The 19,432-nt window shown below is 40.1% G+C and overlaps 1 protein-coding gene and 3 pseudogenes across 1 annotated transcript; all 4 read right to left on the bottom strand.

The window, feature by feature from the left end:
• Positions 1-1,602: 1,602 nt before the first annotated feature.
• Positions 1,603-2,381, bottom strand: LOC109080299 (annotated as a pseudogene).
• Positions 2,382-9,469: 7,088 nt separating this feature from the next.
• On the bottom strand, positions 9,470-10,435 carry LOC109080309 (olfactory receptor 10G4-like). The gene has a single exon (XM_042765743.1). The coding sequence runs from the start codon at positions 10,433-10,435 to the stop codon at positions 9,470-9,472; it is 966 nt and encodes a 321-aa protein (XP_042621677.1).
• A 1,855-nt stretch (positions 10,436-12,290) lies between these two features.
• Positions 12,291-13,255, bottom strand: LOC109112186 (annotated as a pseudogene).
• Positions 13,256-14,075: 820 nt separating this feature from the next.
• Positions 14,076-17,479, bottom strand: LOC122134585 (annotated as a pseudogene).
• Between the last annotated feature and the right edge of the window lie 1,953 nt (positions 17,480-19,432).

Raw genomic sequence — 19,432 nt, 5'->3', positions numbered from 1 at the left:
TTTTAGTCTTATTCTTCCTTAAGAATTAATTTTTAGATCTTTAAAAATATTTAGAATTGCTTATACAAGAGCTTCTCAAATATTGCTCTCATCAATTTCAATAAATGCATGTGTGTGTCTGATGTTCTGCCTTTTATTTTTTTAATTGTGTGACACATACAGTGCGTCATAGTTTCCTAGCAGTGATTAATCAATTAAAATATACAAATATGTTTTCTTTAGCAATGGTTTTTCATGTTGGTCTCAAACACACAGTTTAAAGGTCAAAGGCAGAATATTTTTAGAAAATTAAAATGCTAATATCGTATTTTGTAAAAGCTGTTGTGAAGAACACAGTATAATCATATTGGTAAAAAATTCAGGCAAGGGTCACCCAAGAGGTCAACAGTTGTAGCAATTTTGGAGAGAAATTGGCTCTTTTTAATCTCTCTTTTTAACCCATCTCATGGTGTGTGATGAACTCTCGTATGAGTTTCTAATGGTTGGTTTGTATTCTTTGCACTGTTCTAAAACATTAATCATTTATGTGCAACAATAGCATGCTCTGGCTCAGTGGCCTGATTTAAAATCAATTTTTTTTTTTTTTTACATTATGATTCAAATGGTGATGAATTTTTAGAGAATAACTCTGTCATCTTTTCATCGTAATAGTTTTTCAGTGTTGTTTTGATGTATTTAAAAGAGTTGGCAGTCAAAATTAAAACTTCTGGACGATAGATATTCTTCATTCTTTCTGACAAACAACAAAAGAAAAATGTTCATTACAGTATATACTGTACTGTAGGTAAATAGCTACAGGAATAACAAACATGCAGATATATATGTTAACAAAACACCGGTTTGCAATATTCAGATACATAACAAACTGATTTTGTACAGGTAAAATAACTGGAAGCGAAAGCCTTGGACATTTAAATTAAAAATGGCTGCTCCCACTCTTATGTTAAAAATATGCTTGATAGCAACATTTGATCATTTTCCAATTATGCTGTAAAGTAGTTCTGTAGAGTAGATTGTAGCTTAGCTAGTTTTTTTTAGTAGCTCGCCAGTACTGACAGGGGCAGAGCCAAAATGCTTTCACCTTACACAAGGATCCTCTTAATGATCCATTATTATCTGAGCAGAGACGTGCTTTAGATCCCAGTGCACAAATGTTTTAACAGAATCAATAACTGATGTTGTTGGGGCTGAGGGACAACAGACTTAATTTTATGTTTATTATGATAATTAATATTCATGCTTCACATACACACTATGATTCATGCTTCACATATAAATATTAAATACATCTACAAACTGTTTTATTTGAAAGGTAGGCTGTTTGTCAATGTATAGAAAGTCATTTTGTTTAACATTTCAAATATCCGCCAATACTGTAATTTTAAAAAATAAACTGAGCTCCAAATATTTTCCCTGTTTTCTTTTATTTGAAAAAAAAAAGAAAAAAACAACAACAAAAGAAATTCAACATCAGCATGTCTATGCTTTGGCAATTAGTCTCTAGCATTATTAACAACACATTTTTAAAACAAGCAATATCATCACAATCAGAATTAAGATGATAAAGCTATTGAAACGGACTTGATTTAATTTGATTTGGTTCTATTTTTTTGTGTGCAAAAATACATCTGCTAATCGTTTCCTGATCTCTTTAGTTCTGGTGCAATAAATAGTGGGGTTTATTAAAGGAGAAACTAGAGAGGCTACAATAAAAATTGCATTCCTGTCTGTTAAATTTAGCTCAACTCCTATTCGAGTTAGTAAAATAGAGACCAGCTTTGGTGCATAATAACTAAACAAGACAATGAGATGACTGGAGCAGGTGCTGATCATTTGCTTTTTGCTTGAGTTGTTGGAGAGTCTAGTAATGCTGTATGCCAGAACAATATAGGTACACAGAATAAAGGGGAACTGTCCACAAAGTGGCCCCAAACTTATAATTGCAGTTATGAAATATGGTTCAGGATTAACACAAGCAGCTCTGATCATGGAAGCATAATTACAAAACACATATATGATGACAGGCTGACAATATGGGACACTGTCTGCTATTGAAATCACAAAACCTATAACCGCAAAACCAGCAAGCCAGGTTAGAAAAATTAGCATAAATGTTCGTGAATTTGTTACAATCCTGTGGTATCTTAAAGGAAGTCTAATTGCAATAAGTCGGTCTATTGCCATTAATGTCAGAGCCATGCACTCTGTGAAATCACCAAGATGATAGAAGTATGTCCTTGAGATACAAGAGTAATATGAAACGTTTTAATCTCAGCCAGCAGCACTGAGATCATGGTTGTGCTGCAGGTTGTCCCGCGTTTCGGGTCTCGTGGCTGCCGAGGCAGATAATCAGGCCGATCATGGTATTGTAGGCGGGGCATGGAAGGAATCTGACGTAGAATGCTTTTTTCTTCCAGAATTCCTTTTGTATAGATTTATAGAATAGGAACGGTGTATAATGTGGGTTATCTACATTATTGGTGAAGGAGGCTCCTGACTTGGTGAAAAAAAGGCAAGTTTTTTGAGTTGTTAGGCTCTTGTTTGAGCCTCCTCTGAGCCTCCTCATCCTCTCAGCCCAGGTTGTGAGGCTCTCTGTGAGCCTCCCTGATCAGTGGTTCTTGAGGGGGCTAGGCTGAGATCACAGTTCCTGGTTCTCTAAATGAAGCTCTGTGGAGGCGCTTAGACAGAACTATAAGTATGTAGGCTCTTTGTGAGCCTCACTAACTGCGTCTAGCATTGAGTAGTCAGGTCTCCTCTCGTTTAGAGAGACGTTACATTGAGACCTCCACTCTTAAGAGCCAAAACTAGGATTGAGTGTGTAGGTTTCCTCTCATTTAAGAGAGTCATTCTGCTGAAGCCTCCACTCTCCATAGCTCCGCTTGGACAGTAATTTTTTTAGGTAGGCTCCTCTTCTTTGGGGAGCCTCGTAACTGTCTTTAGTGCTGAGTGTTGTCAGGTCTCCTCTCGTTCTAGAGAGTCGTTATGCTGAGGCCTCCACTCTTAAGAGCTTCTCTAGGATGGTTGAGTGTTAGGCTTCCTCTCGTTTAAAGAGAGTCATCCTGCTGAAGCCTTCGCTCTTTAGAGCTCCGTCAGGGGCAGTGATATGAGTTTGTAGGCTCTTTTTTTGAGCCTCGCTTACTGCCTCTGGCGCTGAGTGTAGCCTGGTCTCCTCTCACTTTAGAGAGTCGTTATGCTGAGACCTCCACTCTTAAGACCTCCCCTGCCAGGGTTGAGCATTGTAGGTTTCCTCTCGTCTTGAGAGTCATTCTGCTGAAGCCTCCGCTCCCCAGAGCTCCGCCTAGGCAGTAGGCAGGGGTGTAGGCTCTTCCATTTGAGCCTCAGTAACTGCCTTTGATGTTGAGTGTGGCTAGGCTGAGGCCTCCACTCTTAAGAGCTCAAACTAGGATTGAGTGTGTAGGTTTCCTCTCATTTAAGAGAGTCATTCTGTGAAGTCTCCACTCTCCTTAGCTCCGCTTGGACAATAAGATTGGTTGATAGGCTCCTCTTCTTTGTGAGCCTCACCAACTGTCTTTAGCGCTGAGTGTTGTCAGGCCTCCTCTTGAAACAGAGAGACTGGGAAACAGAGCTGGAACCCGACTTGCCCCCTCTCCTTTCTCTTTCGTCCCTGCTGGTCCAATCCAGCCCTGAGTGGGCTCTCGTTTCTCAGTTCAGCCCAGAGAGGGTTCCAGTCCCCGAGTTTAGCCCCGAGAAAGTTCCTGTTTCCATGTCTAGACCAGAGAATGTTCCTGTTTCCATGTCTAGCCCACAGAAAGTTCCTGTTCCCACGTCCAGCCCAAGGGGGGCTCCTGTTCACGAGTTCAGCCCTGAAAGCCCAGAGACTCACAACTGTCCGCCCTCCTGCCTCCTCCACTGTCATCTGCCAGCTCACCCTCAGCCCACCATCAGCACGGTGTGAGCTCCGTGGGACTGCCATCTCCTGTTGGAGAGTTTAGTCACACTATAGGCCAGGACAGCATACGTGCACATAATAAAGGGAAACTGCCCACAGAACCACCAAAGATGAATCATTACAGGCAAGAAAAAATAGGATTCAGGTCAGGATTAACACAAGCAGCTCTGATCATAGAGGGATAATCACAGAACACATATATGATGACAGGCTGTATGTTTGTGAATTTGTTACAATGCTGTGGTATCTCAATGAAAGCCTGATCGCAATAAGTTGGTCTATTGCCATTAATGTCAGAGCCATGCATACTGTGAAATATTCCATTTAAAACGATAAAATGTAACATTTAAAATTCAATTTAAAACTTTAAACATTAAAACTTCTGGAATTCATGCCATGTTTCTGTGAACAGTAAACCCATAGGCATACTTTGATTTGATTGGCCATCTCAGTGGCCGACATACTTACATTGACAAGCACTTTTAGACAGCTGATGCAGACCAGCCTGTAAATATAAATTTCAAACCTTTTTGTCATTCTAAAAAAGAGTGGCCAAGGCTTGTACTATTCTTGGGAATTGCATCAATCAGTGTAACATTTTAACAGACGTTTACATAAACCAGTGTACATAGTAATCTGTAATAGATAGTTGACAATGTTTATGGTTTGGATGTAACACCACTTCATGTATGGTGAAAAAAATAATTAAATCATTGTGCATCAGAAGGTTAAATAAAAATTAAATATAGTGTTTTCTGCTTTTGTATCTGAAGCATGGATATTATTAATAATGTTATTAAGCGTAACATAAAGTCCGCTGGTCCTCAGTCCCAAAAGTGACATAATGTACTGATTCTATTAAAACATTTGTATAATGATATCAAAAACAACACAGAAAACAATATCCTAAAAAACAAAAATTTCACAAAAAGTTCCCCCTTGTATATAAAAAAGACGCAAAATCAACATCCCACCTTTATTAATAAAGTAGGGGGGCAATCACTTGAGCAGGAGCTAATTATTTATTTTCAGTATTTCAAATTACTTAACATTTAGAAATGTAATAGACCTCAAGTTAATTTATTTTAATATTATTTTCACAAATAAGTGGTACATTGAAAACCACAACCTAGCAAATCATTAAATCATAAGCAAAAGAGGATGTATTTGAGTCCATTTGTAAATGCCTGATTAGATTTGTGGAAATAGTAGCTTATATTCTTACATAATTTATCTTTCTTCTTATTTTATTTTTAATACAGTTTGATTATTATCTTCTGAGAGAAGGGGTGCTTACTGAGGAAGACATTGTCAAGTGTTTTCATGTAACATAGTGCTGCAAACACTGTGACTTTTTTTTTTTGTCTGAAGAGTGTCAACACATTTGCTACATGCTGTTAATTTGTTCTCTTAAGATTCTGAAGATTGTACAAATGGGAAACCTAACCTGGGAGAATTATCAAACATGAGTGATGTAAACAAGTGACAATATCCATTAATGTTCACAATGACACACAAACTCAATCAAACCAAGCTGTCTGTAACCTTTAACCTTCACCATAAGTTATACAAATCAATAAAGACCCAGACAAAATACAAAATAAATACTGTCACAACTAAACCAATTATTCAGCATTTGGATATAAACTGTAATTTGACTTGTGAACAACACTGTAGAAACAGTATTTCACAATAAACTAGGCTTTGTACATTGTAGCAGTAACTTTTTTGTGCCAAAATACATCTGCTTATCATATTCTGATCTCTTTAGTCCTGCATGGTGCAGTAAACACTGGGGTTTATTAAAGAAGGAATTAGAGAAGCAATAATCAATATTGCATTTCTCTCTGTTAAAGTTAGCACAACTCCTATTCTGGTTAGTGGGTTAGAGATCAGCTTGGGGTGATTCAAGCAAGTGTTGATCATTTGCTTTTTGCATTGAAAAAGCTTGATTGTGATAAGTCGATCAATTGAAACATACAGTTCTGAAAGAAAAACAGAAAGAGTTTCAGTCACTATAAAGAATAAATATAAATAACATGTAAAATATTTCAATCTTATTCTTCTGGGTTTCATCCTTAAATCTATGAAAGCATTCTAAGCACATGAGATTCTGAGATGTTCTCTTTCATTCAGTTATACAAATGTATGACTGCCTCTTCTATTGTAAAGCACGCCAGCTTGTACCTACCTAGCAGCGTGAAACTATAGAGAGTTGGTTGAGAACGCCATAGAATGTCTTTAAAAACAAATTTCATATTTATTTTGCAAATTTAAACCGTTTGAGAATTACAACATTTACAACTTGGAGTCTTTAGAAAGGTTTCTTTACCTTATTTGTAAATGTGACCCAGATTGCATACTTACCTGCTGGCCAGGCTGGCTCAGTGCTTCACACGATGGCGGTGCTTTAAGTACTCCAGGCTAAACTACTCTGCACCACTGGACAAGTCTGGCCAGAGTTCTGATGCCTTTAGAGAGCTGTGCACAGCAACTGACCTGGCTCTGAGCACTTATTAGGGCCACTGCGCAAGCTATCAGCAAGGCCATGGCAAATTTGGTGGAGCCCTAGCACCACCTTTAGCTGAATTTGACAAAGATCAGGGACGTTGACAAGGTCGGCCTTCCTAGACTCGCCGGCCTTTCCTAAGGGACTGTTTGGCCCTGCCATGGATGGGTTTGCTGAGCAGTGTACAGCGGCACAGAAGTCATCGCAAGCAATGCATCACTTCCTGCTGAAGTGCTCCAGTGTAGCAGCTGGTTCAAGTCACCAGAAGACTCCATCTGCCCCTGGATGGGGAAATGCTACCCCATTTCTGAAGCGCCAAGGTCCACTGCCCCAGAGTAACGTTGGACCCTGAGCCTTAGAAGCCTTCCTGATCTGAATGAAGAGAGGAAAAGGAGAGGGTCAGTTCTCACTGAGGCCAGAGTTCCCTCCAAGAAAGCTCACGCCCACTCTCCATCCCTCCACTTAACACCGACTGATGGAAGCTCCATTCAAGCTGGGCCCATCCTTCTCATTCAGTGTATACCCAAGCAAATTACAGCTGTGATAATGGACCTACATACTCAAAAAGAGCATTTCTCCTCTCCTCATTACCACGAATGTCAGTTCCCATGTGGTGAACTACCATTCGAAAAACTAGAATCACTTGCCATTCGCGTTCAGGCTTGGAAATCTATCCCAGATGTCAAGTTGAGTTCTAAAAACCATAGATCAAGGTTACTCGCTTCAGTTCACTCACAGAACACCTCGATTCAGAGGGATTATTCAGACATTGGTGCGGGACAACAATGCTCACGTTCTCCAGTCCAAAGAACAAACACTTCTCGCAAAAGGAGATTGGAAATGGTTCTGAACAGCATGTCAGGTTTTTACAGCTGTTATTTCCTTGTTTCCAAGGAAGATGGCATACTCAGACCCATATGTCTACTGCCTTGAGATGATAGTGGTTTTTCTGGCCCTAAACACCTTCCTGCCAGCCTTAAGAGGGCACCACATCCTAGGTCCATTCAGACAACAGGACGATGGTAGCCTTTATCAATCATCAAGGTGATCTCAGGTCACACTCCCTTCACAGGTTGGCTTAATGCCACCTTTTATGGGCACAGGGCAAACTCCTCTCACTTAGAGCAGTTCATGTGCCGGGCAAACTGAACCAGGGGACAGACATGCTGTCCAGGGACAATGTAGCTCCAGGAGAATGGAGACTACATTCCCAAATGGTTCAAATGATTTGGTATGTCTTTAGGAGGGCTGAGGTGGACCTCTTCCCCTCAGAAGGCAACTTTCACTTTGCCCAATATACTTTTCAAGACAGTGAGATGCCCTGGCCCAGAATTGGCCCAGCACTCACCTGTATACCTTCCCCCTCGTTGCCCTGCTTCTTTAGGTCATCAGATGAGTCAGGGAATTCAGATGCTCAGTCCTCCTAGTGGCACACTCTGGAGGAGTCAAATGTGGTTCCCTGAGTTGATTCAGCTGCTATCGGCAGCCCCTTGGCCGATACCACTGTGGGAGGGCCTTCTCTCACAAGCGAAGGGCATGATTTGCCATCCCCTGGCAGAGCTGTGGAACCTTCATGTTTGGCCCCTTGACGGGAGTCTTTGCAGCTCCCAACAAGTTTAACTAACATAATTTTTGGAGGTTAGAGCTCCGTCTACAAGACATCTTTATGCCCTTAAATGGTCAGTCTTCTCTGACTGGTGTTCAGCACGGTACAAGGGCCTGTTCTCCTGTAAAGTGTCCCACGTGCTAACCTGCTGGATAAGTGGCACACCCCTTCCACACTCAAAGTCTATGTGGCAGCCATCACGGCAAATTATTCACTCGTGGCTGGCCAGTCAGTCGGCACAAACAACTTAGTCGTTAAGTTTCTGAGGGGAGCTCAGAGATTGAATGCAACGCGTCCTCATTCTGTACTGACTTGGAACTTATCTATAGTCCTCAGGGCCCTAGAGGGCCCTCCCTTTGAGCTGCTTCAGTCAAATGACTTTTGGCGCCTGTCACTTAAGTCTGCCCTCCTTTTGGCTTTAGCGTCAGTCAAGTGAGTGAGTGACCTGCAAGCACTGTCAGTCAGTGCTTCATATCTTGAGTTTGGGCCAAATGATAGTAGAGTTGTCTTCAAACCGAGACATGGCTATGTGCCGAATTATTTTACTTTATCTAAGAGGTGGTGGGGAGAAGTTAGCACATTTTAATTCCTACCGAAGGCGGAATGTATAGATGTGTTCGACTTGGAGCAGCACCATGCAGACATATGACATCAAAGTACAGCGAGAGTGATTCGGAAGCATGCAGAGCCTTCATTGGGCTTGCGGTGCCTGTAGCTCTCGCGGTGCTTTGATTACGTCATACAAGGATCACCCAAGCGTATCAATGCAATGGGTGATGAAGAAATCGCCCACCAAAGTAAGGTTTATGTAGCAGTTTAGCTAACTGCTATGAACATATTCAAGAAATTACATAAAATTTAGCAAATCAGTGTCCTCGAAACTTGTCCGAAATGGGCGATTTCTCTATCTCTAAAGCAAACCAGTATCTCATCATAAAATTTTGGTGGATGATGATTGTAATCAAGGTAAAGTACAATGACATACAGGAGTTGTACATTAGGCACATGCAAGTCTGATATGGTTGCATGTCTGGCGAGTGTTTTATACAGGAGTTAGCAAGGGTCAGTGGTGATTTTTGTACATATGGGTATCAGATAATTTTAGCAAAAGCTTGCAAAAAATACAGTTTTGTGAGAATCAAACATAAGCATGAACTTGGTAAAACAAATATCTTTATTTAAAATATGTTCTTCTAAATATGTTTCAAGTCTCAATATTTTTCCTTCTGTTAGCTTTTTTCTAAAACTTTGTCTGTTACTGTCATACGGGATATTTGCTAAAATTGATGGATGTGGCACAGCACAGCCCTATCTAGAAAATTTTCCATCAGCCACCGCTGGTGTATACATAAAATATAAATGTCCATCACCATGCATCACCAACATCTTCACAATCACCCATGATATTTAATACAATAATATATAATTTTATCATTTCATATTATTATGATACAACCTTTAAGTGATTTGGTACAATTCTTTTGTGCAAAAATACATCTGCTAATCGTTTCCTGATCTCTTTAGTCCTGGAGCAATAAACAGTGGGGTTTATTAATGAAGGAACAAGAGAGGCTACGATTGTTACTGCGTTTCTGTCTGTTAAACTTAGCACAACTCCTATTCGAGTTAGTAAAACAGAAACCAGCTTTGGTGCATAATAACTAAACAAGACAATGAGATGACTGGAGCAAGTGCTGATCATTTGCTTTTTGCTTGAGTTGTTGGAGAGTCTAGTAACACTGTAAGCCAGGACAGCATAGGTACACAGAATAAAGGGAAACTGCCCACACAACAACCAAAGACTGCTCATTGCAGTTATGAAAAAATAGGGTTCAGGATTAACACAAGCAGCTCTGATCATAGAAGGATAATCACAGAACACATATCTGATGACAGGCTGACAGTATGGGACGTTGTCTACCACTGATATCACAACACCCATTATAGAAAAACCAATGAGCCAAGTCAGTGAAATAAGCAGAAATGTTCGTGAATTTGTTACTATGCTGTGGTACCTTAATGGAATCTTGATCGCAATAAGTCGGTCTATTGCCATTAAAGTTAGAGCCATGCATACTGTGATATCACCGAGATGATAAAAGTATGTCCTTGAGATACAAGAGTAATATGAAACTGTTTTAGTCTCAGCCAGCAGCACTGAGATCATGGTTGTGCTGCAGGTAGAAGAGAACATTATGTCAACAACAGCTAGATTACAGATTAATATATACATTGGTTTGTGTAAATGCCTGTTAGTCGAGATGATACACAGATTAATGCCGTTCCCAAGCAGTATGAGCATGTAGGTTAATAAAATGAGGAATCCGAGGAGTTTTTGATTCTGCAGGTGATCAAATCCAGTGATTATAAAGCTCTCTACATTGTTCACAGTGTAATTTTCAGCTGCCATCTCCAGTAACTCACTTCCTAACATACAGACACAGGTATTTCAAAATACAAATATAAAATCAAATGACATCAATTACACCCATGATGTTCTCATATATGCACAGAAAAAAAGCTCCTATGAAGGAAAATGGCAGAAGGATGCAGACAGCGTCTGTAATGGCCAGGTGATAAAAACTGTGAAAGTTGAAATATAGTTTTAACATAAATATAAAAAGAGTTTTGATCATTTTAAATTCTAAATATGAATAATATGCAAAACATTTTCCAGTCTTATTCTTCCTTAGGAATTAATTTTTAGATCTTTAAAAATATTAGAATTTCTTATACAAGAGCTTCTCAAATATTACTCTCATCAATTTCAATAAATGCATGTGTGTGTCTGATGTTCTGCCTTTTATTTTTTTAATTGTGTGACACATACAGTGCGTCATAGTTTCCTAGCAGTGATTTATCAATTAAAATATACAAATATGTTTTCTTTAGCAATGGTTTTTCATGTTGGTCTCAAACACACAGTTTAAAGGTCAAAGGCAGAATATTTTTTAGAAAATTAAAATGCTAATATCGTATTTTGTAAAAGCTGTTGTGAAGAACACAGTATAATCATATTGGTAAAAAATTCAGGCAAGGGTCACCCAAGAGGTCAACAGTTGTAGCAATTTTGGAGAGAAAAATTAGCTCTTTTTAATCTCACTTTTTAACCCATCTCATGGTGTATGATGAACTCTCGTATGAGTTTCTAATGGTTTTGTATTCTTTGTATTGTTCTAAACATGAATAATTTATGTGCAACAATAGCATGCTCTGGCTCAGTGGCCTGATTTAAAATAATTTTTTTTTTTTTTACATTATGATTCAAATGGTGATGAATTTTTAGAGAATAACTCTGTCATCTTTTCATCGTAATAGTTTTTCAGTGTTGTTTTGATGTATTTAAAAGAGTTGGCAGTCAAAATTAAAACTTCTGGACGATAGATATTCTTCATTCTTTCTGACAAACAACAAAAGAAAATGTTCATTACAGTATATACTGTACTGTAGGTAAATAGCTACAGGAATAACAACATGCAGATATATATGTTAACAAAACACCGGTTTGCAATATTCAGAGACATAACAAACTGATTTTGTACAGGTAAAATAACTGGAAGCGAAAGCCTTGGACATTTAAATTAAAAATGGCTGCTCCCACTCTTATGTTAAAAATATGCTGGATAGCAACATTTGAACATTTTCCATATAGGCTGTAAAGTAGTTCTGTGGAGTAGATTGTAGCTTAGCTAGTTTTTTTTAGTAGCTCGCCAGTACTGACAGGGGCAGAGCCAAAATGCTTTCACCTTACACAAGGATCCTCTTAATGATCCATTATTATCTGAGCAGAGACGTGCTTTAGATCCCAGTGCACAAATGTTTTAACAGAATCAATAACTGATGTTGTTGGGGCTGAGGGACAACAGACTTAATTTTATGTTTATTATGATAATTAATATTCATGCTTCACATATACACTATGATTCATGCTTCACATATAAATATTAAATACATCTACAAAAACTGTTTTATTTGAAAGGTAGGCTGTTTGTCAATGTATAGAAAGTCATTTTGTTTAACATTTCAAATATCCGCCAATACTGTAATTTTAAAAAATAAACTGAGCTCCAAATATTTTCCCTGTTTTCTTTTATTTGAAAAAAAAAAAGAAAAAAACAACAACAAAAGAAATTCAACATCAGCATGTCTATGGCAATTAGTCTCTAGCATTATTAACAACACATTTTTAAAACAAGCAATATCATCACAATCAGAATTAAGATGATAAAGCTATTGAAACGGACTTGATTTAATTTGATTTGGTACTATTTTTTTGTGTGCAAAAATACATCTGCTAATCGTTTCCTGATCTCTTTAGTTCTGGTGCAATAAATAGTGGGGTTTATTAAAGGAGAAAACTAGAGAGGCTACAATAAAAATTGCATTCCTGTCTGTTAAATTTAGCTCAACTCCTATTCGAGGTAAAATAGAGACCAGCTTTGGTGCATAATAACTAACCAAGACAATGAGATGACTGGAGCAGGTGCTGATCATTTGCTTTTTGCTTGAGTTGTTGGAGAGTCTAGTAATGCTGTATGCCAGAACAATATAGGTACACAGAATAAAGGGGAACTGTCCACATAGTGGCCCCAAACTTATAATTGCAGTTATGAAAAATATGGTTCAGGATTAACACAAGCAGCTCTGATCATGGAAGCATAATTACAAAACACATATCTGATGACAGGCTGACAGTATGGGACACTGTCTGCTATTGAAATCACAAAACCTATAACCGCAAAACCAGCAAGCCAGGTTAGAAAAATTAGCATAAATGTTCGTGAATTTGTTACAATCCTGTGGTATCTTAAAGGAAGTCTAATTGCAATAAGTCGGTCTATTGCCATTAATGTCAGAGCCATGCACTCTGTGAAATCACCAAGATGATAGAAGTATGTCGTTGAGATACAAGAGTAATATGAAACCGTTTTAATCTCAGCCAGCAGCACCGAGATCATGGTTGTGCTGCAGGTTGTCCCGCGTTTCGGGTCTCGTGGCTGCCGAGGCAGTTAATCAGGCCGATCATGGTATTGTAGGCGGGGCATGGAAGGAATCTGACGTAGAATGCTTTTTTCTTCCAGAATTCCTTTTGTATAGATTTATAGAATAGGAACGGTGTATAATGTGGGTTATCTACATTAATGGTGAAGGAGGCTCCTGACTTGGTGAAAAAAAGGCAAGTTTTTTGAGTTGTTAGGCTCTTGTTTGAGCCTCCTCTGAGCCTCCTCATCCTCTCAGCCCAGGTTGTGAGGCTCTCTGTGAGCCTCCCTGATCAGTGGTTCTTGAGGGGGCTAGGCTGAGATCACAGTTCCTGGTTCTCTAAATGAAGCTCTGTGGAGGCGCTTAGACAGAACTATAAGTATGTAGGCTCTTTGTGAGCCTCACTAACTGCGTCTAGCATAGAGTAGTCAGGTCTCCTCTCGTTTAGAGAGACGTTACATTGAGACCTCCACTCTTAAGAGCCAAAACTAGGATTGAGTGTGTAGGTTTCCTCTCATTTAAGAGAGTCATTCTGCTGAAGCCTCCACTCTCCTCTTCTTTGGGGAGCCTCGCTAACTGTCTTTAGTGCTGAGTGTTGTCAGGTCTCCTCTCGTTCTAGAGAGTCGTTATGCTGAGGCCTCCACTCTTAAGAGCTTCTCTAGGATGGTTGAGTGTTAGGCTTCCTCTCGTTTAAGAGAGTCATCCTGCTGAAGCCTTCGCTCTTTAGAGCTCCGTCAGGGGCAGTGATATGAGTTTGTAGGCTCTTTTTTTGAGCCTCGCTTACTGCCTCTGGCGCTGAGTGTAGCCTGGTCTCCTCTCACTTTAGAGAGTCGTTATGCTGAGACCTCCACTCTTAAGACCTCCCCTGCCAGGGTTGAGCGTTGTAGGTTTCCTCTCGTCTTGAGAGTCATTCTGCTGAAGCCTCCGCTCCCCAGAGCTCCGCCTAGGCAGTAGGCAGGGGTGTAGGCTCTTCCATTTGAGCCTCAGTAACTGCCTTTGATGTTGAGTGTGGCTAGGCTGAGGCCTCCACTCTTAAGAGCTCAACTAGGATTGAGTGTGTAGGTTTCCTCTCATTTAAGAGAGTCATTCTGTGAAGTCTCCACTCTCCTTAGCTCCGCTTGGACAATAAGATTGGTTGATAGGCTCCTCTTCTTTGTGAGCCTCACCAACTGTCTTTAGCGCTGAGTGTTGTCAGGCCTCCTCTCGCTTTAGAGAGTCGTCATGCTGAGGCCCTTGCCCCCTCTCCCTTGAAACAGAGAGACTGGGAAACAGAGCTGGAACCCGACTTGCCCCCTCTCCTTTCTCTTTCGTCCCTGCTGGTCCAATCCAGCCCTGAGTGGGCTCTCGTTTCTCAGTTCAGCCCAGAGAGGGTTCCAGGTCCCCGAGTTTAGCCCCGAGAAAGTTGTCTGTTTCCATGTCTAGACCAGAGAATGTTTCCTGTTTCCATGTCTAGCCCCAGAGAAAGTTCTGTTCCCAAGTCCAGCCCAAGGGGGGCTCCTGTTCACGAGTTCAGCCCCTGAAAGCCCAGAGACTCACAACTGCCCGCCCTCCTGCCTCCTCCACTGTCATCTGCCAGCTCACCCTCAGGCCCACCATCAGCACGGTGTGAGCTCCGTGGAACCGAGCTACGCAACTAACGACTTCCTGATCGTATCTTGTCGGAGTAATTGTCATGAGCCATTGCCTCTTTTATAGCGTTGTGAAATATTCATGTAAGGACTGATAAAGATGTTTTAACATTTATTATATTAAACTTTAAGAACTGTTTCAAAATATGTAATAAATCATTGACTTCATTTATTTCAAACGTTAATGGAATACTTCTCTCATTTGCGTGATTTCACATGCGATCTGAGGCATGGGCTGTTGTCTAGACAGTTAATGGACAAGCATGACGGCGAACTCGACTTTGTATTTGAATGGCGAACTGTCCTTTAAGTTGGCTACATCTCACAGTGGACGGATCATATTGTAACATAATGTACAAGCACGTTTGGAGACACTTTATGCTACTGTTTTCTAAGCCGGCTGTGCGTGTTTAGCCAGCGGTGATTTATAGGTTTTGTGATTTCAATAGCAGACAGTGTCCCCATACTGTACAGCCTTGTCATCAGATATCAAAAATACATCTGGCTAATCGTTTTCCTGATCTCTTTAGTTCGTGGTGCAATAAATAGTGGGGTTTATTAAAGGAGAAACTAGAGAGGCTACAATAAAAATTGCATTCCTGTCTGTTAAATTTAGCTCAACTCCTATTCGAAAAATAGAGACCAGCTTTGGTGCATAATAACTAAACAAGACAATGAGATGACTGGAGCAGGTGCTGATCATTTGCTTTTTGCTTGAGTTGTTGGAGAGTCTAGTAACGCTGTATGCCAGAACAATATAGGTACACAGAATAAAGGGGAACTGTCCACATAGTGGCCCCAAACTTATAATTGCAGTTGAAAAATATGGTTCAGGATTAACACAAGCAGCTCTGATCATGGAAGCATAATTACAAACACATATCTGATGACAGGGCTGACAGTATGGGACACTGTCTGCTATTGAAATCACAAAACCTATAACCGCAAAAACCAGCAACCAGGTTAGAAAAATTAGCATAAATGTTCGTGAATTTGTTACAATCCTGTGGTATCTTAAAGGAAGTCTAATTGCAATAAGTCGGTCTATTGCCATTAATGTCAGAGCCATGCACTCTGTGAAATCACCAAGATGATAGAAGTATGTCCTTGAGATACAAGAGTAATATGAAACCGTTTTAATCTCAGCCAGCAGCACTGAGATCATGGTTGTGCTGCAGGTTGTCCCGCGTTTCGGGTCTCGTGGCTGCCGAGGCAGTTAATCAGGCCGATCATGGTATTGTAGGCGGGGCATGGAAGGAATCTGACGTAGAATGCTTTTTTCTTCCAGAATTCCTTTTGTATAGATTTATAGAATAGGAACGGTGTATAATGTGGGTTATCTACATTATTGGTGAAGGAGGCTCCTGACTTGAAAAAAAAGGCAAGTTTTTTGAGTTGTTAAGGCTCTTGTTTGAGCCTCCTCTGAGCCTCCTCATCTTCTCAGCCCAGGTTGTGAGGCTCTCTGTGAGCCTCCCTGATCAGTGGTTCTTGAGGGGGCTAGGCTGAGATCACAGTTCCTGGTTCTCTCAATGAAGCTCTGTGGAGGCGCTTAGACAGAACTATAAGTATGTAGGCTCTTTGTGAGCCTCACTAACTGCGTCTAGCATTGAGTAGTCAGGTCTCCTCTCGTTTAGAGAGACGTTACATTGAGACCTCCACTCTTAAGAGCCAAAACTAGGATTGAGTGTGTAGGTTTCCTCTCATTTAAGAGAGTCATTCTGCTGAAGCCTCCACTCTCCATAGCTCCGCTTGGACAGTACTTTTTTTAGGTAGGCTCCTCTTCTTTGGGGAGCCTCGCTAACTGTCTTTAGTGCTGAGTGTTGTCAGGTCTCCTCTCGTTCTAGAGAGTCGTTATGCTGAGGCCTCCACTCTTAAGAGCTTCTCTAGGATGGTTGAGTGTTAGGCTTCCTCTCGTTTAAAGAGAGTCATCCTGCTGAAGCCTTCGCTCTTTAGAGCTCCGTCAGGGGCAGTGATATGAGTTTGTAGGCTCTTTTTTTGAGCCTCGCTTACTGCCTCTGGCGCTGAGTGTAGCCTGGTCTCCTCTCACTTTAGAGAGTCGTTATGCTGAGACCTCCACTCTTAAGACCTCCCCTGCCAGGGTTGAGCATTGTAGGTTTCCTCTCGTCTTGAGAGTCATTCTGCTGAAGCCTCCGCTCCCCAGAGCTCCGCCTAGGCAGTAGAGGGGTGTAGGCTCTTCCATTTGAGCCTCAGTAACTGCCTTTGATGTTGAGTGTGGCTAGGCTGAGGCCTCCACTCTTAAGAGCTCAACTAGGATTGAGTGTGTAGGTTTCCTCTCATTTAAGAGAGTCATTCTGTGAAGTCTCCACTCTCCTTAGCTCCGCTTGGACAATAAGATTGGTTGATAGGCTCCTCTTCTTTGTGAGCCTCACCAACTGTCTTTAGCGCTGAGTGTTGTCAGGCCTCCTCTCGCTTTAGAGAGTCGTCATGCTGAGGCCTCCACTCTTAAGAGCTTGAAACAGAGAGACTGGGAAACAGAGCTGGAACCCGACTTGCCCCCTCTCCTTTCTCTTTCGTCCCTGCTGGTCCAATCCAGCCCTGAGTGGGCTCTCGTTTCTCAGTTCAGCCAAGAGAGGGTTCCAGTCCCCGAGTTTAGCCCCGAGAAAGTTCCTGTTTCCATGTCTAGACCAGAGAATGTTCCTGTTTCCATGTCTAGCCCAGAGAAAGTTCCTGTTCCCAAGTCCAGCCCAAGGGGGGCTCCTGTTCACGAGTTCAGCCCTGAAAGCCCAGAGACTCACAACTGCCCGCCCTCCTGCCTCCTCCACTGTCATCTGCCAGCTCACCCTCAGCCCACCATCAGCACGGTGTGAGCTCCGTGGGACTGCCATCTCCTGTTGGAGAGTTTAGTCACACTATAGGCCAGGACAGCATACGTGCACATAATAAAGGGGAAACTGCCCACAGAACCACCAAAGATGAATCATTACAGGCAAGAAAAAATAGGATTCAGGTCAGGATTAACACAAGCAGCTCTGATCATAGAGGGATAATCACAGAACACATATATGATGACAGGCTGTATGTTTGTGAATTTGTTACAATGCTGTGGTATCTCAATGGAAGCCTGATCGCAATAAGTTTGTCTATTGCCATTAATGTCAGAGCCATGCATACTGTGAAATATTCCATTTAAAATGATAAAATGTAACATTTAAAATTAAATTTAAAACTTTAAACATTAAAACTTCTGGAATTCATGCCATGTTTCTGTGAACAGTAAACCCATAGGCATACTTTGATTTGATTGGCCATCTCAGTGGCCATCATATTGACATTGACAAGCACTTTTAGACAGCTGATGCCGACCAGCCTGTAAATATAAATTTTAAACCTTTTTGTCATTCTAAAAAAGAGTGGCCCTGGCTTGTACTATTCTTGGGAATTGCATCAATCAGTGTAACATTTTAACAGACGTTTACATAAACCAGTGTACATAGTAATCTGTAATAGATAGTTGACAATGTTTATGGTTTGGATGTAACACCACTTCATGTATGGTGAAAAAAAATCATTAAATCATTATGCATCAGAAGGTTAAATAAAAATTAAATATAGTGTTTCTGCTTTTGTATCTGAAGCATGGATATTATTAATAATGTTATTAAGCGTAACATAAAGTCTGCTGGTCCTCAGTCCCAAAAGTGACATAATTTACTGATTCTATTAAAACATTTGTGTAATGGGATCTCAAACACTACAGGGAACATTATCGGCTAAACTACTAATGGTTCATTAAGTGGTCCCTTGTGTATATTAATGAGGCGGAAGCTTCATGGCCTATTTTATTAAGATAGTGAAGCAATCACATGAGCAGGAGCTAATTATTTATTTTCAGTATTACAAATTACTTAACATTTAGATGTTTAATAGACCTCAAGTTAATTTATTTTAATATTATTTTCACAAATAAGTGGTACATTGAAAACCACAACCTAGCAAATCATTAAATCATAAGCAAAAGAGGATGTATTTGAGTCCATTTGTAAATGCCTGATTAGATTTGTGGAAATAGTAGCTTATATTCTTACATAATTTATCTTTCTTCTTATTTTATTTTTAATACAGTTTGATTATTGTCTTCTGAGAGAAGGGGTGCTTACTGAGGAAGACATTGTCAAGTGTTTTCATGTAACATAGTGCTGCAAACACTGTGACTTTTTTTTTTTTGTCTGAAGAGTGTCAACACATTTGCTACATGCTGTTAATTTGTTCTCTTAAGATTCTGAAGATTGTACAAATGGGAAACCTAACCTGGGAGAATTATCAAACATGAGTGATGTAAACAAGTGACAATATCCATTAATGTTCACAATGACACACAAACTCAATCAAACCAAGCTGTCTGTAACCTTTAACCTTCACCATAAGTTATAAAAATCAATAAAGACCCATACAAAATACAAAATAAATACTGTCACAACTAAACCAATTTACTCAGAATTTGGATATAAACTGTAATTTGACTTGTGAACAACACTGTAGAAACAGTATTTCACAATAAACTAGGCTTTGTACATTGTAGCAGTAATTTGTTACAACTTTTTTGTGCCAAAATACATCTGCTTATCATATTCTGATCTCTTTAGTCCTGTATGGTGCAATAAACACTGGGGTTTATTAAAGAAGGAATTAGAGAAGCAATAATCAATATTGCATTTCTCTCTGTTAAAGTTAGAACAACTCCTATTCTGGTTAGTGGGTTAGGGATCAGCTTGGGGTGATTCAAGCAAGTGTTGATCATTTGCTTTTTGCATTGAAAAAGCTTGATTGTGATAAATCGA

This window comes from Cyprinus carpio, chromosome A10 (genome assembly GCF_018340385.1).
Source record: "Cyprinus carpio isolate SPL01 chromosome A10, ASM1834038v1, whole genome shotgun sequence".
NCBI classification, from domain to species: Eukaryota; Metazoa; Chordata; class Actinopteri; order Cypriniformes; family Cyprinidae; genus Cyprinus; species Cyprinus carpio.
The sequence above is the reverse complement of the archived record's forward strand: the minus strand, read 5'-3'. Positions and strand labels throughout refer to the sequence as shown.